This window comes from Gymnoscopelus braueri, assembly GCF_963280865.1.
Source record: "Gymnoscopelus braueri genome assembly, chromosome: 19".
NCBI classification, from domain to species: Eukaryota; Metazoa; Chordata; class Actinopteri; order Myctophiformes; family Myctophidae; genus Gymnoscopelus; species Gymnoscopelus braueri.
The window spans coordinates 24,005,188-24,032,586 of NC_137621.1; the positions used below are offsets into that span (position 1 = coordinate 24,005,188).

Consider the following 27,399-nt stretch of genomic DNA (forward strand, 5'->3'; position numbering starts at 1 on the left):
GTGTCACATGGGATATGTCCCGTTTAGCTTAGCTGGCATCCCAGAAGTCTCTCTCTTTCTCTTACTCATTTGCTATGTCACTAGCCCTGGCATCCAGATGTGTACTCTTGGGTCTTGGTGAGACATTAGAGTGACGGCTCTAGGCTGAGATTGATGGAGCAGAGAAAGAGATTTTAGACAGTGTCAGTTAACGTTGATGGAGTGGCAGAGGGACATGGAGCCCTCAGCCCAGGGAGATTTCCCAGATAGTGACGAAAAGATGGATAGTGATGATGGCTGAAGCCTAGTTTATACTTTGTCGCATGACTGTATTCCTCATTAAAGTAAATAACAGATTTGTAACTGAAAAAAGCGTAGTTTTCTTGACCGACACATTTCGTCTGACAAAGTGTAAATTAGCCTCAGGATTGTGTCTGACCGTCTTGGAGGTCCCTAAGCAACATCCTCTCTCATCCTCGGACAAGCCCTTCAATGGTGTTTCCTGTCATCTCGATCCTCCATACGCATGTGAGCTGGTAGATTGGCTGTTTCAGGAAAAAAAAAATAGAGCGCTGGTAGAAGTGGTTAAAGTTTAGTTTGTGTGTATTTTATATTTTCTGGTTTGCTTTGTTCATTGTAAATTATAATTCAAGTCAAATATTCTTTTCATATATTGAAGTTTAGTATATGCTTAATTAAAATCCACTTTTTTGCAAAATATCGGTCAAAACATCTGTTTTTCTCCAAAATTGGGATCAGCATCGGACCCGCAAATCTAGCATCAGTCGGGCACTAATGCATTCTACTCTCCCTTCAGCCAAAATGTGTGGTTTCTTTCTTTAAGAAGCAAAGCCTCAATGGGTTGCTAATGGGGCTTTTATTCTTTGGTTTTGGTGATTAAAAAAAATAAATCTTTTGGTGCCCTAAACCACTGTTTATGGCAAAAACAGCCCGAGCCCTCAGACAGAATCTGAGCTGCATGATAGGAAAGGGCTGTTATATTAGCTATATATGTTATACTGTACTTGACCTAGTGTACATCACTAAAACATACTCACTGTATACATTTTCCATATTTTCTTTCATCTAGACAGAGTAAGTACACCCATGCAAACATAGCGATACAATGCCGATATATGATATACTAGTTGATGATAAGTGTGTTTCCTTATCAGCTCGTACATTCTGCGAGTATGTGCTTGTTTTGAAACCAGAGAAGTGCTATGAACGAGAATTGGATCGACTGCCATGTTGTGCAAGATGCTGAGAGGACCAGAGGACAGCAGTATACAATGGCAGTGTAAAACAAGAGTTCTGAAGAGATGGGCTTGGTTGAGCCAGGGGTCTATATACTTTGTCCCCTTCTTTTTCACAACGCGTCGACTTTGTGAGCTTGTACAGAAGATGTAGATCTGCTTTTTTCACTAAATGTTCTCCTATTATCACACGCCCAGGCCAGAATAGGGATGCTACAATTCATGTGGTTAACTAATCCTGTGTGAATCGCCTCGATGAGATGAGCTCCAACAAATGATCCCCAATCTGCTCTTGTTGTGTCGTGAGCCCAATGCCATTACCAGATTAGCCATGTGGTATCCACACGATTCGTTTCACACCCCTAGCACTCATTGTTTTTTGCCCATTTCTACTACAGTTATGCTGTTTTCCATCTGCATTCCTTCAAAGATGTGTGAGCTTCTGAAAAGATGGCTCACTCGCACCTATGCACTCGGGCACATATTTATGGATAAAACAATCCCACTTAGTTTGCTGAATATTGTTTTTCAGTGCTATATTTGTCCAAATAGTATGTACTGTAATGACCGCAATGATTTGTATTGTGCCTCTGTGAGCCTGATAGATGAAGAAATTGGTTGTACATTGTTCTGGTTATTAATTATTTAAATTTTTAATTTCTTCAATTTCTTAATTTTTCCCAATTTTGTCGTTATGCCAATTTACAATTTCGCCATCTAGTCCCTGTCGCTGCTGACCCTTACTTTTTGGGCTTGGGGAGGGTGTAGACCAGTGGTTCCCAAACCTTTTAGCTCAAGACCCAAAAGAGAAATCTGATGTTTGCCCGGGACCCAAACTAGTGAAAATAGTTGACCTACAAGCTCACAACGTGTTGCTTCGCGCCATGTTGCGAGCTTGCAGATCTGCTATTTTCACTACTTCTTAAATTTTAAAAAATCTAATTAAGGGAATTTCTTTGATTATTTTTGTTTATTCATGAATTATGTTTTTTATTTTTTTTGAAAAAAAAATTGTTTTCAACTCATGAAAATGTGTGAATTTTAGTGGAAATCTTTTAAAATAATAATAATTGATGGCAAAATTTAAAGTAATACTAGGTAACGTTTTCAACAAAACTAAAGTTAAATTGTATATCTTTTGTGAGTGGCAAAAGTTTCACAACACCCACTCCATGAATTTCACCCCCGGAAGCCTTTTATTTATATATTTTGTATTGAACGCTGTCGGGGGGGACTTTCCCGGGAAAATGACGTCATCTGGTTTTGGCCAGGAACTACCGCAACGGTTTCCTGTTTGGCCAGGAACTACCGCGCTAATAACAAAAAGGAACCTCACGCTGATTTTAAGAGAATGTAGGATTGGAAGATCGAAAAAGAACAGAAAAAGAAAGCACAGCTCATGGTAACTAATGCTCCACTGGCTAAGAGAAACGATCCGCAGATAGTATAAAACAATTAAAAGATCGCATTTTGAAACGCTTCCGGTGAAAACAAATGGAATTCTGGGTAATCGAGGACTACGGTCATTGTCATTACACCGTCATTGTATGCAGTGACGGTAGTGACCAGCAGAGGTTGCTAAAAATCGTTATTTGTGAATCTGCATTGTACAACTTTAAGGAAACAAAAAATAAAGGGATTATATACACTCGCGACCCACGAAAATAGATCCGCGACCCACAGCTGAGCCCCAACCCACTGTTTGGGAAACACAAAACAGTGGTGCAGACAACCCCCCCCCCCCCTGATACACATGAAGTCACCACCCGCTTTTTTTCTCCTGAGGGTGAGGAGTTTCACTGGGAAAAACATAATCATTCGGACGGAGGAAGACGCTATTCTTCCCAGTTCCGCTCCCTGTTGAACAGGCGCCCCAACCAACCTGTAGGAGTTGCTAGTGCAGCGGCAGAGGTTTTCCACCCCACCCATCCAGCTTCCCACCTGCAAACACGGTCAATTGTGTTGGTTGGAGTGCCTGGCCAAGCCGGATGCAGTGTTGACGAGCACAGTTTTACGATAACATAATTGCGAAAGCTAAAATCACACTTTTCGATTACTTTTGTTTCAGTCTACATTTAATAGGCCTTCAGCCTATTGCAATGGGTTAACACAAAGCAGTCACATGTCATGTAGTTAATGAGTAACTCCTAATGAAGTGATCGCCTTATTAAACAGTGGTGTGCTTTTTCCTGTTGGCTATATGCCAATCTAAATCCCCAAAATGAGATTTGAATTACATTCTCCTTAATGGTGATAAGAAAGTAAGATAAGAAATAGCTAGTGGTAGATGTGAGCAAAGGCAGAGAGTATTAGAGGAGTTTGCATTTTAGTACAACTAGGAGTTGAGTGTGTGAAAAGACAGTGAAAGGAGAGGTTAGGGTTAATAGATGGAATGTGTGCCATTGTCTAGTCCCAGAGTCAGGTGTGGTCAGCAGTGTAGACTCAGCTACGTGTGTGTGTGTGTGTGTGTGTGTGTGTGTGTGTGTGTGTGTGTGTGTGTGTGTGTGTGTGTGTGTGTGTGTGTGTGTGTGTGTGTGTGTGTGTGTGTGTGTGTGTGTGTGTGTGTGTGTGTGTGTGTGTGTGTGTGTGCACGTACGTGTCGTGGATCCATGAGTCCATGTCTCTCTCACTTTCTGCGGGTGTGCTGCTGTGCACATGCAAGAGTGCGTTTGTGGGCTTAGCTACAGCTAATCTGGGTGTGACCTCTGGAACACTTGGGCAGGGCTGTGGGCGTGCAGTAAAGGAGAATGGGTGAAGGCATGTGGGAACACAGTTCCTAGTTTGATATGCGCTCCATAATGTCCTCTTTAACCTTTACAGTTAACACCATGTCCCATTGGTGAGGCAGTGTGTGACTTTAGTGTAAGGACATTGATACCTGTATACCTGGTGCAAATTCACTGCTGTCACAACAAGTAAATTGCGGAGTAGTGAGAAAAAAGTGGTGGAAAAAAGTTATTTTAGAGTTTGTGAATTGCTTTAAAGCATTATGTGTCGATTGTGTGGCAGTGAATTACTACTCTGCGACATTGTCTACCGGTACAGTACAGTAGGTCTGTGATTACATAATGTGTACACATTTAGCAAATATGATGATTACAGGTAAGGAAGGACATGTTTATTGTATTGCTTTGTTGCTAGGTTACAGGGCAGCGTTGTCCCAGTCATAGCATTAACACTTAAGATGTATCTATTAACTACACATGACCTGTGAGCGACGAACACTTCCTAATTGTTTGCTTTCCCTGAACTATACACCATTCCGGCTTTTTTATTTAATAGGTTGGTCTCAATTATAGTACGCTTGGTGCCTGTAAATTCCTTTGCTGTGAACTCACCCACAAGTTTGTGGGTGTTTCTGTGTTTGTTTATGCACAACACAGTAAATGCGTTGGAAAATGCTTTAGTTTGAGCTGAAATGTAAACAGCACACATTTGTGTAACTTTATTTTTTAGTGTGTGTGTGTGTGTGTGCATGTGTGTATGCATGTACTCTGCTCTCATTGAGGAAGCCCAGGGGAGGGAGCATGCGGTTAACTGGGCCACTTGGATCAGTCATGCAGAGCTAATGATGTTGAAATGTGTGGGGCTTCAATCTCTGGAAGGCAACGCCAACGCTAGCCTAGGCATACACATTCACATATGCACACACACTCACACACCTCAGGAGTCCCGACTGTTGCCCCTCAACATCCCGGGTTAAACAGCCTCAACCGTCGTGCTGAAGGGGAGAAACGGTGAAGGAAGAAAGGTTCTATATTGTGTTTCTAAGAGCAAAAATGACATTGTAGACATAGAATTTATAACTGTCTGCCAGTTCCTTACACTCAGTCTCTCCTCAATTCTCTCTCACGTACGGGATAGCTGTCACAGCTCCAGGATGGTTCAGCCAAATTTGACCTTCAGTCACATCATGACCATCATAGTCGAGCAGGATGAATTGTTGGTCTCTCTCTTAGGAGAAAATGCGGTATACTTTCCAGCTCCCTCCACCCAGGCTACAGTAATTGTTTTTTTTTTGGTTTGTTTTCAAAGTAGAGTACAGTCAGGAAGTGAATTCTTTCCGTTTCCAAATGCACCAATCGATGCGTACAGAGAAGGGGGTATTGTGGGCTATTACAAATAAGAGTGAATTAGATTCAGATTTAGGCCTCTGACCGAGAGAAGGTCTTTATTTCTCTTAACCTATTAAACTAGTAGTTCACCCCAAAAAATACTTATTTTCTAACAATTACACACCCCGTGAAGCATTGAATTCATAGCGTGGCACTCGGTGCCGCGCCATGAGCTTGTAGATCTGCTATTTTTGAAAGAATTGTGAATTTGTGCAAAACTTTGAATATGTATTTATTTTTAAAGCATTTTGTAACTCAAATCTTTGCTTCTGGTTTCCCTGGAACAAAATATTTTTGAGATATTTTAAATTTTTTATATTTTTATTTTTATTATTATTATTATTTTTATTATTTTTATTATTTATTTCTAAAAAACTGTCAAAACATTCAAAACATTTTTAGAATCGGCCTCAGGTCTTAATGGTTTAAACATGGTAGAGCTTATTTCCTCTCTGCCACTACAGTACGTCTAGCTGTGGTTTCCTCCCTCTGTCCTGTGTCTTTAGAGGACACAGTGAGTTTGTCACTGTTTTGCTTATGTTCGTGCAGTATAAAGGAAGGGAGTGCGGCAGAGGAAGTGTGACTTCAGGGTTGTCCCTCTTCTCTTCTTCTATCAAACAAAGCTCATAGCGGAAGAGGGGTGGGGGTGAAGGGGCCTTTGTTTTTAGCTTTTAGCCTCTCTTTGTATGTTTGTGTGTGAGTGTGTCAGCGAAATGTTCCTTTTATCCCCATTGCCTTTACATTTTCATTAGCTTTGTGTGCAAGGGGAGTGAGATGTACACACGTACAGCAGCTTTTATTTGTCTGGCATTAAATGTTTCGATGAATTGAGTACAAAGGACCCCAATGGAAACAAGCCATAGTGCTTTCTTGGGTGTAACCCATTGAGACCTGAAGCCGATTCTACATGTCTCCTAAATCTCAACAGTATTCTGAAAAACATATGTTTCTTTATCAGTGGTGCTCAATCTTTTTCATGTCATGGACCCCCAAAATTATATGTATTTGGCCACGGACCCCCATCAAAATACTTTGTTCCAGGGACCCCCCAGAAGCAAAGATTTGAGTTAAAAACGGTTCGCTTTAAAAATATATATATATTCAAAGATTTGCACACATTTTCACGATTTTTCAAAAATAGCAGATCTACAAGCTCGTAGCGTGGCACTCGGTGCCGCGCTATGAGCTTGTATATCTGCTATTTTTGAATAGCCCAAAGTGTAAAATAATGCTTTTTAGCTCAAATCTAAAAATGACACAGTTCCAGGTCTTAATGGGTTAAAATCCTCTTTATATAAATTGTTTATTTTCAATTCACAAGACTATTGTGTCCGTTTAACCACTTTCAACCTGGAGTCTCCATTTTGGGCATGATGTGACTATTTCTTTCAAAAAGGTTAATAATAAATGTTTGAAAATAGGATTGCCTATTTTCGCTAATTTCTTTATTTTATTTTAAGCCATTTTGCAATAGGGGGCCGCAGTCGGAGGCAATGTCTATTTGAGGTCCTTGGCATGGAAACGTTTGGGAACTTCTGCTGTAAGGAATTGATCTGACTGGAAGCTTATGCTCTTGCTCTGTGTCGGGACGTTTATCTCTATTGAAAGAACAAAATGTTGGTTCTCTCTTAGTCTCTCGAGGAAGCAATCATTTTACAAATAATGATTACCCTTTTTTAACAGCACTCCCCCACCAGAGCAAAGAGGAAAAACGCCCATTAGTGTGTCAGCCCTAGGTTATTAGGTTTATCGGGCAGAGGAGGAAAGTGTTGATAATAAGTGTCGATGCACTGTCTCTAACCACACACTCAGTGAATCGTCTCGATGTCTGCTCTCTTTCTCTCTCTCTCTACCCTGTCTTTCTGTGTCCGTTTCATAAACTGACAGTTTCTCTTTGTCTGCTGTCTTTACAGAATGGGCAGAGCACATCCGAGGAGGGAGTCACGCCTGCTGTCAAGGTACAGTGAAGAGCTTCTGTGGACACACACACACACACACACACACACACACACACACACACACACACACACACACACATATGGGCCTGTGCTGTATTATTAAATGAAGGTCAAGCAGCCCGATGCAAATTTTGAGAAAGGACAAAAGGTGTCCCAGATCAATCTTTCCTTCCCTGTGCAGACTGGCGCAACAAGAGGTTATCATGTTTACGCAAGCCTGTGCTGATGAACATAACTGTCTACGTGTGCATGCTTTATTGCACATGTGTGCATGCACATGCACACACACGTACAGTATGCGTCATGTGTACACTTACTGATTGTATTTGCAGCTCTCAGAGGACGAATTATCCAGGGCTTAATGTGTTGAAGACATGCTGAGGTCAGTGTGACAGTCCAGCAGGCGGAGGGGTCAACAGCTGCATGTAGTGATGTGTTTGAATCAATATTACACACCTTATTTGGCCAAATGGTCCGTTTCTTATACTGATAAGACACCCCACACACACGGATGGACATAACTGATTGTCAGGCTAACAATGCATCGCGTCACATTGCTAGTTTGAAAATCTGTTATTTTTCGCGTGCGACACTGTCATGCGACAAAGTATAAATTAGGCCTGAGTCAGCCTTTCAAGGCTCCTGGCGCTCTTCCATCCTTTATTGTGAAGCCCTGAAATGTGATCCTGTCTCTTCAGCGGACTATTATTCTGTTAGCCTCGTAGCAGAGTCCCAGGAAATGTTCCTAGTCTCTTTCAGTCCTCTTTTCTCAAGGGTAGGTAGGCTGAGCAGAGCATGTCAGGCTGAGTAGCTGTTCTTTCAGCTTAGGACAATGCATCACGATTGAGCCAGAGTCTGGAGAGCTTGGACTAAATTAAAGTGTTTTTTTTTCAAGGTAGCCCATCCAAACGGTAAACATACACTGAGAAAAACAGACAACTCAGCACTGTCTCTTGTCAAAAGTCCCGACACAGACCAAAGACCGAAACACATTCTCAATTCAATTGCTTTATTGTCATTGTCAATGTGAAACTCCTGTGTCAGTGTGCTCTAAAAAGTAGAAAATAATATATAAAATATTGATGCCAATCCTATTTTGTTAATGTGCCTCACATGAAACCTTTGAGAGCCACTTTAACAAACTTGTTCAAATATGTTTTCTTTTTATCGTCTCAGGAATATCCAGTATCCGCTCACTTTTTAGTTTTAAAGACACCCAAATCATCATACATGCTTTTATTTCTTCTTGGTTATTGCAATGGGTTTTTTAAATGTCTTAAACAAAAAGCACTGAATAAGCTCGAGGGTTGTAAGAATAAAACCAGGAGAACATACAGTAGTGCTACCCAATAGTGGGTGTCTGTCTGTTTCATACCGGCCTTACACCAACCGACTTTCAAACGATTTCGAGTCGTAATAAAATCGTGTGTGCTCCTGTCAACTCAATCGTTTGGAGTAAGGTGGTTTTTTTTGCCGACCTTTCCCCCTACGTGACAGCTCCAATTCTGTTCCGATCATATCAAGCATGTTAGATTCCCTCGCAAGTCGTGACAATCATTATTGGAGTATAATGACGTAAACTTTGTCAACTCTTTCAAGCATGAACGGGAAGGTACCATAGGCTATATTCTGCAGCAGTGCAGTTCCCCTTCTCTCGTGTGTGTGTGTGTGTGTGTGTGTGTGTGTGTGTGTGTGTGCGTGTGTGTGGGGGTGTGTGTGTGGGGTGTGTGTGTGTGACTTTGTAGTAATACTATAGTAAGTATTAATATGAGTTGTATTATATTAAGGGGCTACAGTAGAAGACGGTACTCTCTAACTAGCTTCATACATAATATATGTCACTGTACATTGAAGGGTCAGATCTTGATGTCATTGGGGTTAGAGAGAGAAGCCCCCCCCCTCCAGACCTTGCTGGCTCCATGCAGTCAAGGCAGGTCTAGCCAGGCACATTAACGATCAATGCTTAGCTGCTGTTTAAAATGCTGGGAATCTGATAATGGCTGCCATTGTCTGTTCCAGCCATGGGAGTTACCTGGATCTCATAGACCTCATAGATGCTCAGAGAGAGAGAGAGAGACCTCAGTCAGCAATATTAAAAAACATATATGTACACAATATGTGAAACTTACTCCCTTGGCCTACTGGCAGCGTGTAGTGTACAATAATTTATTATTTATTACTATTTTCTTTGTATACAAAACAAACACACACACACACACACACACACACACACACACACACACACACACACACACACACACACACACACACACACACACACACACACACACACACACACACACACACACACACACACACACAGAGATAGACGCCTTTCCTCCTACAGAGCCATGCCGTATATAAATAAGGTACAGTATGAAGATTAGAAGTACTGAGGGAAACTGTGATCAAGTGATCACAGTTTCCCCTTGGGGATGAATAAAGTACCTACCCTGATACAATAGGTGTACATTATGCGTTCCCATGATAATGACACTAATGACCCATCTATTAGATGGCTAATGAGCCATCTAATATCCTCTGACAGCCCTTTCTTTTTGTCTCCGCCAGGCCGAAGTACCTCTATAGTCATTAAACGAAACAGGTCCATCAGATTTTTCATATTCCATCCTTATGGGCTAAGATTGGCTTCCAAAGTTTGCAGGAGTCTCCGTTTTGAACAAAATGCCTCAAATCATGAACACAGCGAGCGATTTCTGTGAAATTTTGCACGCACATTCCCACTAGGCAGAGGAAGAAATGCCACTTGACATCTTTCAAATCAACCTCATGGTGGCGCTACGATTTGTGTTTTTACCTATAACTGCATCGATCTGTGTGAAACTTTGTATGCGCACTCCCTAGAGGCCAAGGAAAAAATATAGCGCCACCAGGAGGAAGACTTACATAAAACCTTTTATTTTATTTTACTCCTTCCGATTTTATCCAAATTTCACGCAAATACGGTACACATAATCTCTATAGTCACGTGATCAAGACGGATCTGTTTCATTTTTCATATTTGAACAAAATGCCACAAATTATGAACGCACCGTCCGATTGTGGTGAAACTTTGCAGGCACATTTGCACTACGTTGAGGAAAAAAAGCCACCCTTTTAACATTGCCCTATTATAGCGCCACCAGGAGGCAGATTTTTGCAAAAAAAAAGAAATTATATTACTCCTACAAATTTTGTCCAAACATCGCACAAATTGGTACACATTATCTCTATAGTCAAGTGATCAAGACGGATCTGTCCGATTTTTAATATTCCATCCAGATTGGCGAATTCCGAACATTGCTGGCCCACAATAACCAACCTGACCTGGCGGAGACCTGTGCTCCAAGGAGCACTTTTTCTAGTTTGCTCTGTGTTCCTCTCACTATCATATCACGAGAGTCACAGGTTCCTTTTCTTTCTGTCTCACTCTTCATCTGGCTTTCTGTCACACCGCTCCACATGGTGTGAAGCTGGCACATATGAATTAACATTATTTGGATTATATATAGGGCTTGTTTTGTCTCTCAAAAACGAGCACACTCTGTCCATTTAAATACAAATTGCCGGGTGCATGGCTCAAGAAGACTCACAATATGAAAAGAATAGCCAGCACTCAGTCCAAAGTCCTTCTGGTGGTTTTTAATTAAGGCACAGGCATACACGGACAGGTTTCTGCGTCAAGCCTTGACGGGCTTGACGCTGAAACTCGTCCACGGATGCCCGTTCCGTGTTTCGTCTCTCCCACACCATCTTCAGCTTAAATGTTACATTATCCAGTCAGCTGGTGGACCAGGCTGCTATTCCTCAACCCTATACTCTAATTAACAAATTGCCTCATTGGAGATTTTACAGTATAATAGGCTGAATGTATGGCATCGGCCCAATTTCTGAAGAACTGGGGACAGAATTTGTGGTATAAGAACTGGTTTAAATAGAACACTGTGTTAGTGTTAGAATTGGTGAAAGGACAAAATCATTATATCGGACTATCATCTTTATGATCTCACAGATCATTTTTAGCTCCTTTTCCTTCGCTTTGTGACATAATGTTCTCTTTTTGTTTCGCGTTTCCCCTACTCTCATCTCCCTGCAGTGTAAATCTGATTGAAGCTTGAATTCAGGCGAGAAAGTGACTATACCAGCAAATGGCTTCTGGTGATGTTTAATGTCACAGACTTGAGTAGTCGATGCAGCACATTTTATCAGAAACCAAGACCAACAGTCTTGTCCAAGGAGATGATATTACATAGCAGTTGAGTCCCTGGAAATAAGCCAGCCTTGCAGTGGTGCTCTGCCAAAAGAAGTACAGAACTGAGCCCCATTTCTAGCGACAAATCGACCTCTTCATTGCTTGAGAGGGGGAAAAAAATCAAGATATAGGAGAAGTGTTCACACAGCTCCCAGTCCCATGCAAGTCAGTTGAATAGAGTTAAATCTAGATATAAATCTTCTACACTGTGTGTGTGTGTGTGTGTGTGTGTGTGTGTGTGTGTGTGTGTGTGTGTGTGTGTGTGTGTGTGTGTGTGTGTGTGTGTGTGTGTGTGTGTGTGTGTGTGTGTGTGTGTGTGTGTGTGTGTGTGTGTGTGTGTGTGTGTGTGTGTGTGTGTGTGTGTGTGATCGCTTCTATTAGTACGTGTTAAAAGCCTTGCAGCAGCGTTTTGTATCATCTACAGCAGTGGTTCCCAAACGTTTTAGCTCGAGACCCAAAAGAGAAAGTTGATGTCTCTCAGGGACCCAAAGTAGTGAAAATAGCCGATCTACAAGCTCACAACACGTTGCGATGCGACGTGTTGTGAGCTTGTAGATCTGCTATTTTCACTACTTCTTAAAAAACAAAAAATGATGCCATTTCTTTGATTTTGTTTTGAAAAAATCTTTTGAAATAAATAATATATATTTAAAAAAGAATACGAAAAAAGGGATATTTACTCGCGACCCATAAAAATGGGTCCGCGGCCAAAGAATGGGTCCCGACCCACTGTTTGGGAAACACTGATCTACAGTCTTTGGATGATGTGCCTGTTAATAGCGAAACAACTAACAAGTACACTGCAATAGGCAAGTCTGGAAGTGACCTGATGTTTGGTAGCTGACCTGTCTCAGTTGGGCAAAGCAGGACTGGTCTGAAATCTGAAATACAGGTTTTAAAAACCAAAGTGGGAATGCAGTCTGAAGGGCATGTGAATGATTGTGAAATTGCAAAAGTGCATTCCAGGGTTGGAATGTTGGGGGGAGACGGGGGGGCAAGGATTCAACGTCAATTGAACTAGTATAGCAGATATGATCATTCCAGGTCTTTTTCTGCCTTTTATTGATGGTACACAGTGAAGAGAGACAGGTCAGTCGGGCTCGGGAATCGAACCTGGGACTCGCTGTCAGGTATAAGAGTCAATGTGGTACGCACCTTAACCACTCGGCTATCGGCGACTGCGCCCCCCCTGAATTCAGTGTTGAAGTGCTGTCGGATCTCTGCTATTTTGTTAGGACATTCTTCACATCTCCCTGGGGCAAATTAAACTGGCTGGCTTAAAGGCTTTTCCCGATTGATGATAGAACGATCTGATCTGATGGTGTTTTTAGTGGCCATGAATCATGATCAAATCCAAGGATACTGAAGTGGGGTAACAATCACAGAATTTTGAGTTTTAAAAGAGATTCTGGGATGTACTGTAAGACTCTGTTTAGCAATAATAAAAAGGTGTTCCTTTGCACTGAAAAGTGACAGTTAAATCTTTTAGAGGTACACTAAGGGAGACACTGAGTTGATCCTTTTTCCATTTTCCCTCTGCCTCTACATTTTCTCTTTCCTTAATTCTTCATTCAACCATGGCAGCGGAGAAGGTTTCAGCATTTTATATCTGACTGGAGAGCTGTTAAAGCTCTCAAAGAGCTATTAAAAACACTGACAAGCTCCTGTACGGTGAGGCCATGTTGTTCACTGGTATTAAAAATGTGTTTGAGGCATGAGCTTGACAGAAGCGAGGAACAGAGTACATTTAGGGGCTGACTCTGCAGATTAAAACAGTGTGGTGGGTTTATGGTCTGGGGAGAGGAGTGGAACCTAGATGAGGACTGCATTGTGATCAGTGATGGCAAAATAAACCAAGTTCATCATCCACACGGAAACCATGGCAGAGCAAAATGTCAATGTATGTTACTTTTGTCTCGGCTGAGGTGCTTCACATATTGAGTCATAATATTAATTTGATCAAATCAGAAGCAAAACAGTGCAACAAACCTGGATATTAAAATCACCAAGAATAAGAACTCTGATAAAACGTGCGAAAATAACTAACTAAAACCAGAAGTAAGTTTAGGGGTCTGCAGATTAAAAACCATAAAATGGGCGATTTCTACTTGAAAATAAAACGCACTCTGAAAGGTGGAGAAACAGCAAAGCGAAACTGGAGAACAACTAAAAAAAAATCTGTCTATTACTTACTCTTCAGCCTGTCATGATTGGCTGGTGGAAACATTTATATTCTGGAGGGATGACTCGATGAGAGGAGCCCATTCATCTGGATTAATCCAGGACTCTCTGATGATACAAAGGTAAATATTGTTGGTCGTGATCAAATTGTAGCTGGCAGATAAAATACTCATTGGCAAGAGATCTTAAATTGAGTACACCAAAATGAGCTGATTCAACAGCAGGGACTGGAGAAAAAAACTGTGATGGGTTTCTGTATGGACTGTGAGTTTGTGTTCTATATACCTTTCAGTGATCCTAACGAATGAATGGAATGAATGAATTACTGAGAGAAATTAAACCAGCACCAGTGGGACCTGCACTGTCTGCGACAGAGCTACAGTATGAAATATAGAGCCAGGGTCTTATGTCATGTAAATTCTGGCTGTTCTTGCATGTTTTTATGTTACTTATTAATGAATTAATGGTGGTGGACAGGTGCCCCTTACCCTGAGGCAGACTTCACTGTCGAAACGTTTTTTCTTTTTTTTTTAATAAATATTTTGCATCGTGGCTTAGAGCTGTGCGGCCTCATCCTTTGTCAATACTATTACCTGCCGTAGCCAGCACCTCATCAACACAGGTGTGCGCTCCCTCTTTCTGTGTTTGCCGGACAGGTGCCTGTGCCACGCGGTATGTACTGTATCTTGTTCTTTAGTGTGTCTATATGTGCCCCCCCCTTCCTCCACCGCCAGGCCTAAGGGCAGAGAGGGAGAGAGAAAGAAAGAAGGTAATGCCTTTTCCATTGGTGTCACTGTCAATGGGAGTTTTTAAAGGCTAATGTAGATAATGGCCTTTTACTGGGTAGTGGGTATACTGTAGGTGCTGAGCAAGGGGCCATTTGTGCTGAACTGGCTGGCTGAGAGGGCAGGGAGTGAGTGAGGGAGAAATGATGAGAGAGAAAAGCAAGCAGACTGTGCCAGCGGAGTACAGAGAACAGTAGTGGGTAGTGAGAAAAAAAAAACTGGGCTGACAATATATAGATCTCTCCCCAGTCAGTCAAGTAAGGACACAGACAGAGAGAGAGACACACACACACACACACACACACACACACACACACACACACACACACACACACACACACACACACACACACACACACACACACACACACCAGGCCTTCATTACTAAACAAAGACTAGAGAGTCCAAGTGACAGAAAAAGGCAGCACACACTGGTAGCCACAGGCAGCTCTGCACATTTGTTGGTGTGTGTGCATTGTGGGTTGTGAGCCTGCTCGCCACTAGCTTGTCTGTGCAGTGAAATCCTCACTATCAATTTAACTCCAGAGTTAAATTAACTCGGATTAACTATGGATTTCGCTGTGTATCTCGTCCCGTCATCACTTCATACCTTTCTGTAACTGGGTTTGTTGATCTCAGACACCTTAGTGGAGTCTTGATGCTGTGCCTTTCCAGGAGTGATTAAATATTTACCAGCAGGGAGAGTTGGCTATGTATAGGCAGGGATGTGATGTGAGTTTTTGACCTCTGGGCCATTGTAGAGTACTGCTCCTTAGACGAATGGGAGTCGCTACTATTCAGGAAATGGGGAAAGTCAAGACTGCTTTGCCACACCGTGTAACCATAAGCCTCTCTGTGTAAGCATGCACAGTGTAGGCATAGCAACTGATCGTGCGGTTTCACAAGAATGAGCTTCTGCTTGATTTGTGCGATACTGCTCAAATGCACATATATGCACACACACACACACAGCACATTCCACAGAGCTGCAAGGCCGCCATCAGATACAAGTAAACCCCTCCAGTCCCATGCATCTCTCATCTCTCAGTACATAATCTTAATCCCTGCCTGCTAGTCTAGCCTTGACATGAATGCCATCTGGTTTTCATAGTGTTTGGGTCTAGCGTGTGACATTTGCACTGTTCTCTCTGTTGGTGTGTGTGTGTGTGTGTGTGTGTGTGTGTGTGTGTGTGTGTGTGTGTGTGTGTGTGTGTGAGAGATCTTGCAGCAGTAATCATCATATTACGGTCGTAGCATCATGGCAGGTGAGCATCATAAACATTGTGACTCTAATAGAAGATGTGATGTTAAGAGGAGCATTGACATGATTATGTATGAGTTGCATGGGTCAGTAATTAGCCCCACCCTTTATCGCTTTGGCACCCAGTCATTTTCTACGTGTGTGTGTGTTCATTTATGGATTTGTTTGTATTGTAGGTTAGAGATCACAACTCGCAACCCTTATTGCCGCCTCGTGGATTGTATGTAGTTGCTAAGTTACTGGCAATGCACACTGAGTGAGTGGGGGGTGGGGGGCAGAAGAAAAGGAGGTTAGGTCATAATGGAGAGGAAAAGCAGAGAAGGATAAATATGGCTATCATTTCATTGAACATACATAAGTATAGTACATACATATAGTGTTATCTACTGTATTCTTCAAAGAAGAGGATGGGCAAGGCTTTTTTTTTTTGGACAGCCAACGTTGCCGATAAGATTTTGGCAAAATATTATATAATGTAATACACGGATACAGTACGTGCGTGTGTGTGCACCACCCTTTAGCCTTCTGTAGTGCTTCTTTCCTCCACTTTATCATTTATCATGGACGCCCTGCACTGGTCCTGCTTCCTAAAGCATGATTTATACTCGGTCATGCAGGAGTTTTGCTTGCTAAAAAGAACAGAAAGTAGTCAGGACAGACAGATGAGGGATATATACTAAGCTATCAATAGATCTGCAAGCTTACACCACATTGTGTGGTGTAACCTTGTGTGTGTGTGTGTGTGTGTGTGTGTGTGTGTGTGTGTGTGTGTGTGTGTGTGTGTGTGCGCGCGCGCAGGAGGCCAGTAGCCTAGTATGGCAGCACGCTCTCAGGAAACCACACTGACAATTCACCAGTCAGTGTATGTAGTGTAAAACTTTAAAGGTACGGTAAGTGATATTTTTGGTTAAAACAAAACGTTTTTTTGTTAAAAGGTTAAAGCACTATATTGTGATAGTAATCATTGTGTGTTTGTTCAGTAGAAGGGGTCTCTCCAGCTCTTTAATAAACAGAAAATATGTATTCAGCTTAAATGTTATAGTGTTCCAGTTCCAATTTTGTATGCCCATTTCTTAGTAACTTACCCTACCTTTAAATATGAATACTAATCTATGTATTATTGTAATGGTTGTTGTGAGTGATTTATTTTGGCAGCCACGATTGCCAGTAATATTTATATTTAACGGACAATTCATGTTCTAATATTTTCATTACTCTGTCATAAGAGTGTCCCCTGAAAATAGATCTACAAGCTCACAAAAAGACGTCAAACACCATTTATACGACGAAATATATCATTTTATATCCCCTTTATCTGCATACACTGTGCAAGAGAATTATCACAGTATTTGAATGTGTGAAATATGTCTCCCTAAGGAGTCTCAGTCTGGCAAGTTCAGTCAGCCCTCTCTTTACAGCTCCTGAGGGGACAAAAAAGGGCAATGGAGAAAAGGAGAATAATTCTCCGTGGCCCTCTCTGTGGTTCACGTCTTACTCTCTCTATCTGCCGCTCTCTTTGTTTCATACTTAGCATTGCCATTCACATTTTCTCATGTGAGATGTAACCTGGCTTCCTTTTTGCTGACTAATGCAACAGCAGCCTGTGTTTAAGAGGAGTGTTTGATTTGCAGTGTATGTCCGAGGTTGATTTGCCTTAAAGCTCACATACTGTATCATCTGGTTCATGATCCCCATGATGATATCTGGACCCCAGGAAGAATAGTCTCTACTACGGTGTAGACTAATGGGGATCCTTAATAATCAATAGTGTTCCTAAATAATTCCAGCTAGCGTTCCAAATAATATAGTATGCCTATCAGAACTTTACATTTAGATGACCCTTATCTTTATTTAGAATAGATGAGCCTTGTCTTAGTAGAATTGACTGCTGGGGCTGTTTCCAAGATGGCGCCCGCCAAGTGAACCGTCTTCTCTGAAAGACTTTAGTTTATCCTTGTTGCACTTTATGTTTGGAGAAACACATGGGTGTGGTTGTAAATAAGCTCTTATTCGTAGGCTAACATTAACCGCCTGGTTGCTTCCTCCTTACAATTCGGGGAAAAGGGTTATTTGACAATTCGCCTGAGAGAACTGTGCGCTCTCCTCCGATTGATGATTTGAATTGTTGACTTTTAAGGGCAGCCATATCCCCATTTTGTATGTATTTAAAACTATTTGACATATGTGAGCAGGCCTGGTGTTTCGGGCATCAACTCGCGAGTTGAAAAACAGTAGAAACTAGCTAAATAACTTTTTTTTTTTTTTTGCTGATTTTCGTTTTTTTCCATATTAACACAGTTCGAATGTTGAGGAAGCTTTCGATCCCAACAGATATCCGTTTTAGAATCATTAAGTGGTTTAAATTACATTACAAACACAGCAGTGTTTCTGTGTGTTTCTGTCGGTCTTGTGGGGGCGGAGAGTCGTTTTAACTTGCAGGGACAACAGTAGCATGAGTGGTTTTGGTTGGTCGTTGGCCCATTGTTCTCCGGTTACAAGCCTAATCCCCGCCCATCAGTTTCGCTCCTCTCTGTGGTGGTGTAAAGTGACTAAGTACATTTACTCAATTACTGTACTTAAGTACAATTTTGAGGTATTTTACTTTACTGGAGTAATATCCACTGGGTGAATATTCAACCTGCATGAGGCTGAAACTAACTTCACCACGGTGGGAAGCGGCTAGCCCTGGTCCAGAGCGTTAGTCAGTTCCCTCAAGTTCCCTCAAGAGTAGTGAAAATAAACAAAACCATTTCGCTACTCACCGAAACAAAGGCTATTTTGTGTTGTTGAAAGTCTATTCTCGGAGGTGGGAAGCCTCTCAGCACCCCACCTACTCTGTAAAATACACTTTTTGGGCAGAAAATAAAATATATAATTATGTCCGCGAGACGGAAATTATTTTTATTTACTCCACAGTGCCCTCTACAGATTTGGTTAATGGTTAGTTCAAATTGTCCAGATCTGTAGAGGGCGCAGTGGAGTAAATAAAAATAATCTCACTAACGCTCTGGACCAGGGATAGGAAGCGGCCAGTATTGCGTTAGTCTTTTTCGGGACAGAATCTAGTTGTATAAACAATATAACATTGTAGCGAACACAGCAGCTACAGTAGGTGAGGGCAGCCCCAGCTAAACAACAGACCGCTCGACGTTCGTATGGAAGTATTTCACTGAAGATGTGGCCAAAACAACAGTGGAGTAACGAGGCTAGGAGCTAGCATTGTTAGCTCGCCGCCAAGCGTCATGGCAGAACGTACACCTGGTGTTTGCATTTCTCCATTGACAACATCTACATAAACGTTCATATTTCAAATATAAAGTGCTTATCTCATGGCCACGGGTGTTATAATTATGTACGGGCCCTCATAAGTACCCGTATCTTCCGTATTGTTCAATAAAAAGCATTTTGATCCTATTGATGGCCATCTCCGTTTTTTTTTTTCAACTACGCGGCCGTATCGGTTGGGGGGTGTATTGCACTCCTGATACGTTATAACTCTATGAGAAAATGGCCGCCGATCGGATTAAAATGCTTTTTATTGAAGAATATGAAGATACGGGTACTTAGACCCACCCGAAGTGAATGGTAACATCCGTGGTCATGAGGTAAGCACTTTATATTTGAAATCTGAACGTTTATGTAGATGTACGGGTTGTAAATGGAGAGTGCAAACACCAGGTTGAAGTTAATCCAGGACCTATAGCTGGTGCGTATCTTTATCATTAGTAGGTAAACCTCGACTATAGTCGACTACCAGTGGGTCAAATTTAGTGGTGGAAGAAGCACTTGGTGGTAGCAATACCACAATATAAAAAGTAAAAGGCCTGTGCTCACAATGTTACGTTCAAGCAAAGTAAAAGTACAAAAGTATTGGCATCAAAATATACTTAAAGTACCTAAAGTAAAAGTACTCAAATGTTTGAAAATAGCTGATCTACAAGCTCACAACACGTTGCAATGCGCATTGTGAGCTTGTAGAGCGGCTATTTTCAAATAGCCTATGTATAAAATACCTAAAAAAATGTACTTAAGTACAGTAGCCTACTTGAGTAAATGTACTTAGTTACTTTCCACAGTAAAAATCCGAAAATGGGGGAGTGATTAGAGGAGTGGCTAGAGTGAATAAATTACCCATTGTTCACGCCCATTACCTGGAGCTGAGAGGTGCTAGAAAGTGGAAATTCTTTGGAAGCTATTATCTCAGTTTGGACTATTATAGATGACAAGATTCAAATGATCACATCTTCTTCAAATGTGTTCCAATTTCAATGAATGATACATCATATGAAAGCTTATATTCTGTACTTCAACAATCTGTAATAAAATGAAAAATGAAAAATGCCCCGTTGCTGCCTAAAGCACTGTACCCGCTCACATATTCTAACTTTACTGTATAAGTAAATTTTTTCTACTGAGCTGAGACGGTTTGATTCTATTGTTTTGTTTTGTTCTGGACTGCTCTCCCTCTCTCGTTCCTTTGACGTGCGATAGTGTATGACACACATTCTTGCAGCTGAAAAGTGTCAAATATTTTTCATAGCTGGCTTGATCTGTGTCTTGCAACAGAGTGTGAAATGCAGCCAGAGTAAAGAGTAATGCCAGCATCTGTTTGGCAGCGGCTCCCCAGTGAGCCAAGGCCTGTATTAACAAGGTTGGGCCATGCCTTGGAGCTCTGCGGAGCGAAGCACTTAACATTCCACTGCGGGGTTAGAGCGAGGACCTCGCTTTCGGACAGCGAGGCAGTGGGAGGCTATCAGAGAGGGACTGCAAATTTGAGAGGTGAGAGGTTGGAGGTAATGGGAAGTGTCATCTCAAGGCTTTGGGATAACTAAAGAGTTTGTGTGTGTGTGTGTGTGTGTGTGTACGTGCGTGCGTGCGCACGCACATTATGTGCGTGTGTGAGGTCTACTGCTTCCAGTTCTGAACACAGCATCACCAACCACAAGTCCACATCCACAACATTCACTGTGAAACTTCAACATGCTGTGTCTGTGTTAATTTCTTGACCTTTGAAGATTTGTGCACTAGGGAAAAAAAAATGTCTTCTGCATTCTAATAAGCAAAATTGCTGAGGGTAGTGATTGTGGCACAGTCTGGTGACATTGGCACTGCCGATTGCACATGTGGCACTAACGTGCACATACACGTGTGTGCGCGTGTGCACACACACACACACACACACACACACACACACACACACACACACACACACACACACACACACACACACACACTGCCAGGCAGTAAGGACAGTAACATGCACTCCCGAGTGTGTGTTTTTAAACTAGACTTCTTCTGACGGCATATTTTCAGAGTGTGGTGTGGTCCCAACTCACACTCGATGACAGCCAGGTCGCATATAGCCTCATCCACACGCACTGACAGTCAGCCTCCGAGGAAGCCTTGCCCAGACTCCGATGTATAACAGAGAACCAGACTGTTCTTTTTCCCCGGACTGCTCTCCTGCTCTCTTTCCTTTGACGTGCCAGAGTGTACAGACTTAACTGTTCTTACCTGGTTCAGACAGGTGACTCACATTTGAAATGATTGCTTGGATTATTACAGCTTGGAGTCATGTGTGTTTTTTTTCCCAGGCTGTTTCCACCGGAGCTGCACACAATGTACTGGCCCTCTGCTGCTGTTTAGTACAGGTTGTGAGACCTATGACAAAAGGGAGCTCTCTATTGATTGCCCTGTTTTGCTTTAATCCTCTCTCTCTTTTTCTTCTCATTCACTCACTGCTGGACACGCTTGTTTTTCTCTCACCCTCTCTCTCTGTTTTCTTTATCTCCAAGAACGCATTATGCATATTCTATACTGCGTGTCGCGTGCAGGAAATAGACGGATTTACAAGCTTGTAGCGCGTGACGACATTGTACGATGGAGCATAAATTAAACATTAGCCTTCATAGTTAAGCACCTTGTTTAAATTTCCGCTAAATAATTATTTGAAAAAACATGTATGTGAGATGGATCGTATACTATATACAGTGATACTGTATATGTTTCTGTGCAGGGACTAGCAACAACCACCAATCTGGTGAAAAATTAAGACGAGACATCCAAATATTCGTTTTTAAGCCCCCGAGCGGCAAAAAGAAGCCTCGTCTCATTTGTTTGCACCACCAACACGCTCACATGGCATTGATTCCCTTTCCCTATTCACACTTACATACCTACTACTTACTAGTGTGTGATGCCACTGTAGCTAAAAGAAATGGCTGATATCATGGCCAGGAGGTTAATGAATGGACAGCTGCTCATAAAAGACACACAACTATGGGATGACACTGTTACACAAACCTTTCCATACTGCAGCCCCCACTTTGAATTTGAAAACCTGTGGCATACTGTAAATCAGTAGTTCTCAAACTTTTTTGTGCCAAGGACTACCAAATCGATATATATTTGGCTGTGGACCACCATCTGAAAATGTTTTGTGCCAGGGACCCCCAGTAGAGAAGATTTTGTGTTAAATTAAAAAAATATATAAAAAAATGACCAAACATTGTCGATATGTTTCTGAAAGAAATATTCAAAAATAGCAGATGTACAAGCATGAAGTGACGACGCACGGTGAGCTTGTATATCCGCTCTTTTTGAATAGCCAATATGAATGGATAAAGTGGTTAAAATGATTGTGATGCTATACTACTTTTGCTGGGGACCCCCTGGAACCCCCCCCAAGGACCCCATCATCAGATGCACTTTGTGTATCTAATGGGATATCTGATGGGATTGCAGTACTTTCTATGATGTGACTGTATGTGCATTTAGAGAGATTCTCTTTAAGGCTGTAAGATGTACTTACAGCCTTAATACTATAGTAATTATTAAGCTCTTCAGGCAAATGATTTGGGTGTGTGTGTATGTGTGTGTACTGTGCACGGCCTCATGTACAGTACACTACACATACTCCCATTTACGTTCTCTGCTCATTCAGCTCTCTCCACTTGTTGTTCTTGCCTCTTAACTGGACCAGCTGTCCTTTCTGTGGCTGAGCACACATCATGTAAATAAATGCAACAGCACTATGGTAATAGCGCTGTCGATGCATTATACAGTAGGTACTGTGTGAGTGAATATTAATGCTGTTTGAGGAGGCTCCCTGGAGAGTATCAGCAGTGTGTCGAAAAAAGGATGGCGCCCTGCAAAAGACGGCCAGTTGTATCATTGTATTGGCTAACAACAGGCGTCTTTATGTAGCACTGCTGGGGATATCAATTTAATAATGTATAGATTGTGATTGAAGGTTGTGGTGGTTAACTCTTTAAAAAAAATCTAAAGTCAAATGAATTGAACCTTTTATTCTGCAGCTATTGGAAAATAGCTGAAGTATAAATGTGATGTGTTGTGACCTTGTAGATCTGCTATTTATGTGAATAAAAAAATATTGTGAAAGATATTTAAAAACAAATTGAAAACATTTTTGTCATTTTTGGAAAGATAATTCACCTTCAACATGATATAAGGTTGCCAGAGTTAATGACACAATTGGTACTAAATTATCAGACAGTTTGATTGATTGATTGACATTTTTATTAGGCAAAAGAATGTAAAACAACACAGTTACATTTATAATACTTTTGTCTAAAAGGTCCGACCAAAAAAGTCCTTGCGGACTTGTTTCCGTTGGGGTCCTTGAATTAATTTCATAGACATATATAGTAGCAACCAAACAGTTAAAAAATCAACATAAAAATACAGAGAAGAAATACCACAAATACCACAGTTCCGGATAAGTTATGAGGAATTTGATTCAGCTTTTGTCAGATTTTTGCATACCACTTCTGTGAATGAAGCAGCAACGTCAATGAAGGTCATTTTGATGATGTCACATGTCTGTGTAGTATCTCTGCTTGAGTGAACCAGACACCAAGTGTGAGAGTGCTTAACCTAAAATGATCTACTAATCAATAAAGTGATTAGAGTGGAGGCACACTGAAATGATCTACTGATCAATAAGTGATTACAGTTACAGCCTCCACTGATGAAAAGCATCTCAGTCCATCAAGCTTACAGTGTTCATTAAGCTTGAATGCGTTTGTCAGGATGGAGACGATATTTCATCTGTGTTTCTGTGCAACTCTGAGACTGAGTTGATAAGCTGCCTTCTAAATAACGATCTTGGACTGAGTATCTTTTTTTTATTAGGCTTTGCTTAGATGGTATCTGTCAGCTGCTAGCCACATCCTGAAACTTGACTGAACCACTTTCTCAGTTTAGAGTATCTGATTTGACATAACTACCTAAAGCCTTTAATAACGTCATATTTTTATGTTTTACAAATATTTTTTAAACTTGCACCTATAATCAATAACATGCCCAAAATACGGACGTCAGTGTGCCCTTGGCTCTCTCTTTTGTGTGTGTGTGTGTGTGTGGGGGGGGGGGTGTGTGTGTGTGTGTGTGTGTGTGTGTGTGAGACACGCTTGTATTGGTAACTCAAGGTTGGAGAGGTAGAGCCAAGTTTCAAAGTCACTTATAAATCAAGTGACCTTATTTTAATAAAGGGGGTAAATAAACCAAGGATATGAAATGGAAATGTGCGTTTGCTTTCATATACAGAGTGCTTTTTGTTTGTCAAAATACATTTTAACGTGTATTCATGCTTGTTAGAGTTACATTTGCAGCAAACCTTGACTAACTATTTACAAATATTACCTGAATACAAGACCGGAAATGTGGGGTCAGTGATTCAGATATGACAGTATTATTGCTAGGAAGGTTTTATTATCATACCTTGGCTTAAAAATGTTATTGACATCATCAGATGTTTTCTCTGCATTCTGCTTCACCATCAGAAGTAATATTGCTTTGTTATCTGAGCATGAAGTTTATTACAGTGGTTCTCAAACATTTTCAAATGAAGGACCCCAACATGTATATGTATTTGTCCGCAGAACCCCATAAGAGAAGATTTTTTTGGGGGGTGTTTTCTTTTTTTTTACAACTTCTCTAAAGACTATTTTAGTTGCTAGTTTCTGCCCAAAATGTCACCGGAAATGTACGGGAAATGTATTTGTTATGTATTTTAAAGTTAATAATGCATACCGTTTCTGAAAATGTTGTTGCTTTCCAAAATATCCTCAACGCTAAGACCCTGGACCCTTTGTTTTGCAGTGGTACTCCATGGTTAAAATGTTTAACTGAATTCTGGGAATTGTAGTTCTAACAGACCATGGACAGATGAAAATTGTCTCCAAAAAGACTATTAAAATGAATGTTACACCGTATGACTTATTATTGATCAATCTATCAATTGTGTTTTATTATTTGGTTAAACTATGAATTTAGACCACAAAATACAGTAAAATTGATCTGAAACCAAACAGACATCTTGAAATTGCTAAATATGTTTACCCAGCAGTGTACCATGGGACAAGGACAAGCATTCACATGTTGGTGAAGTTATAAATATAAAAATTTTGAAGGCTATAGTATCATATCAATATATATATATTTAATTGCTAAAATTCTATTTGATACATTTTATCAATCAATTATTCAATTTATAGTTTCACTCATAATGTATTAGTTCTCCTCTCTGCTCTGCCTCTCCATCTCTTTTTTCCCCCAGACTTGATTTGCTTTCATGCACATTGTTAACTAGACTGCGTCCAAACTATGAACAATTTAATCCGTCTCATGGGCCATGACATTACATAATGTGCACACATATTTGTTCATTATGCATCCTTCTGTGATTTTTGGATGTGGGGGATGAAATCTGTGGCAAGTGGCAGATCTGCAATATGGAAATAAATGTGGGCGATGTAATCTGTGGCAAGTGGTGGCGGATGAAGTCTGTGACAAGTGGTGGGGGACGAAATCTGTGACAAGTGACTAATCTTTGACTGTGACACAATGGAAGTGACAAGCAGAGCTCTTGCCTCTGGACTCTGTCATGAACATGAGTGGACTTTAAACCATTAAAACAGGGAAAGCATCTGTGTCATTTTAGATTTAAGCGTTGGCTTTTCAAAAATAGCAGATATACAAGCGTCAATTCGTGCCTCGCTATGAGCTTGTAGATCTGCTATTTTTGAAAAACCATGAAAAGCTGTGCAAATCTTTGAATATATGACATTTTTTAAAGCGAACATTTTAACTAAAATCTTTGCTTCTGGGGGTCCCTGGAACAAAATATTTTTGAGATGGGTGTCCGTGGCCAAATACATATAATGTTGGGAGTCCTTGACATGAGAAAAAATGTGAGCACCACTGATATAGAAACATACGTTTATCATACAACAGTTTTTTTTTAGAATTGGCCTCAGGTCTTAATGGGTTAATGACTCTTGCTGCTCTTCTGATGATCACAGAGAGGGAACCCTGTTGATGCACATCGCGCATACAGCAGTGGTTTTCAAACGTACCCAAGCCAGTCAAAATCTCGATGTCAAGATTTTTTCACTACATTTGTGGGAAAAAAGATTTATGTGAAAATGGCCAAAATAGGGATGCCTGGTTGAAAAGTGGGGAAAATATATTTTCTAAGGTATGTCATTTGCCTCTGTAATAGGCAATGACTGTGCAGTAAAGTGCTGTGGAAGTAAATACAAAAATCCCAAGGCACACATGGACTTGTCTCACCACACACCAGTGTACATCGGCACACTGTTTGTGAACCCCTGGCATACAGTATAGCTAGTGCCCTGTGAACCCCTGGCATACAGTATAGCTAGTAGGGGTGGGACGATATATCGCTATATCGATATATCGCGATATTTTCTCCCGCGATAAATAATCGATATCCTCCCGGAAAATATCGATTTTTTATTTTATTTATTTTTTTAGTTTGTGATACGTTGTTTTTCCTACTCTGTATTTGTGTAATGATGATTTTGAACTGTTTGGTGCTATTTTATGTGTTTATGAATTGAATACAAGGACTATCGTGATATATCGTTGGTGAATTTTCATGCAATATATCGTGATATCGCAATATATCGATATTTTCAGATATCGTGATATATCGTTGGTGAAATTTCATGCAATATATCGCAATATATCGGCATTTTCAGATATCGTGATATATATTGTTATCGTGGGCCTAATATCGTGATACATATCGTATCGTGAGGTACCCATATCGTCCCACCCCTAATAGCTAGTGCCCTGTGCTGCTACAAGAAGCCCATAGGTCTGCCCGAGCTAGTAGAACTGTGTACTACCTTATTATCATAGGACCAATCAAACGACAGATTCCAACGCAGAGCAGAATCTGTTCTTGAGAGATTATCATAGGACAGGCCGGTATGAGGTAGAGCTGTCAACAAATATTCCATATTCGAATATATATATGAATATTAGAAATGAAAGAATGTCCGACTATAAAAATGATTTCAAATTAAAATAAAATAAAATGACATAATCTGCCTTCTGAGTTCTCCCAAGACTCTGGGCGCCTGTATCCTTACACAGCAGCTGATCTCGCGAGATCACAGAGCCATCAGTCTGAGAGACCGCAAGCCGCAGTTTATACTTAACTGTATGATGGTGATCTACAAGCCCACAGTGCATCGCGGATGGACGCGCTGTAGGCTTATAGATTGGCTGTGTTTGCCACGGGACACAATCGTACAATGAACAGTAAACACACAGACACT

General features: G+C 41.0%; 1 protein-coding gene across 4 annotated transcripts in view; it reads left to right on the top strand.

Moving 5' to 3' along the window:
- The window catches only part of rps6ka1 (ribosomal protein S6 kinase a, polypeptide 1), a gene marked incomplete at its 5' end in the record, with an annotated part of 88,585 nt that overhangs the window by 14,558 nt on the left and 46,628 nt on the right, over window positions 1–27,399 (top strand). For all 4 annotated transcript variants that reach the window (XM_080413298.1, XM_080413299.1, XM_080413301.1 and 1 more), the window contains one exon: window positions 7,264–7,308. In XM_080413298.1, the coding sequence (XP_080269424.1) occupies window positions 7,264–7,308 (45 nt within the window). The remainder of the gene's footprint in view (window positions 1–7,263; window positions 7,309–27,399) is intronic.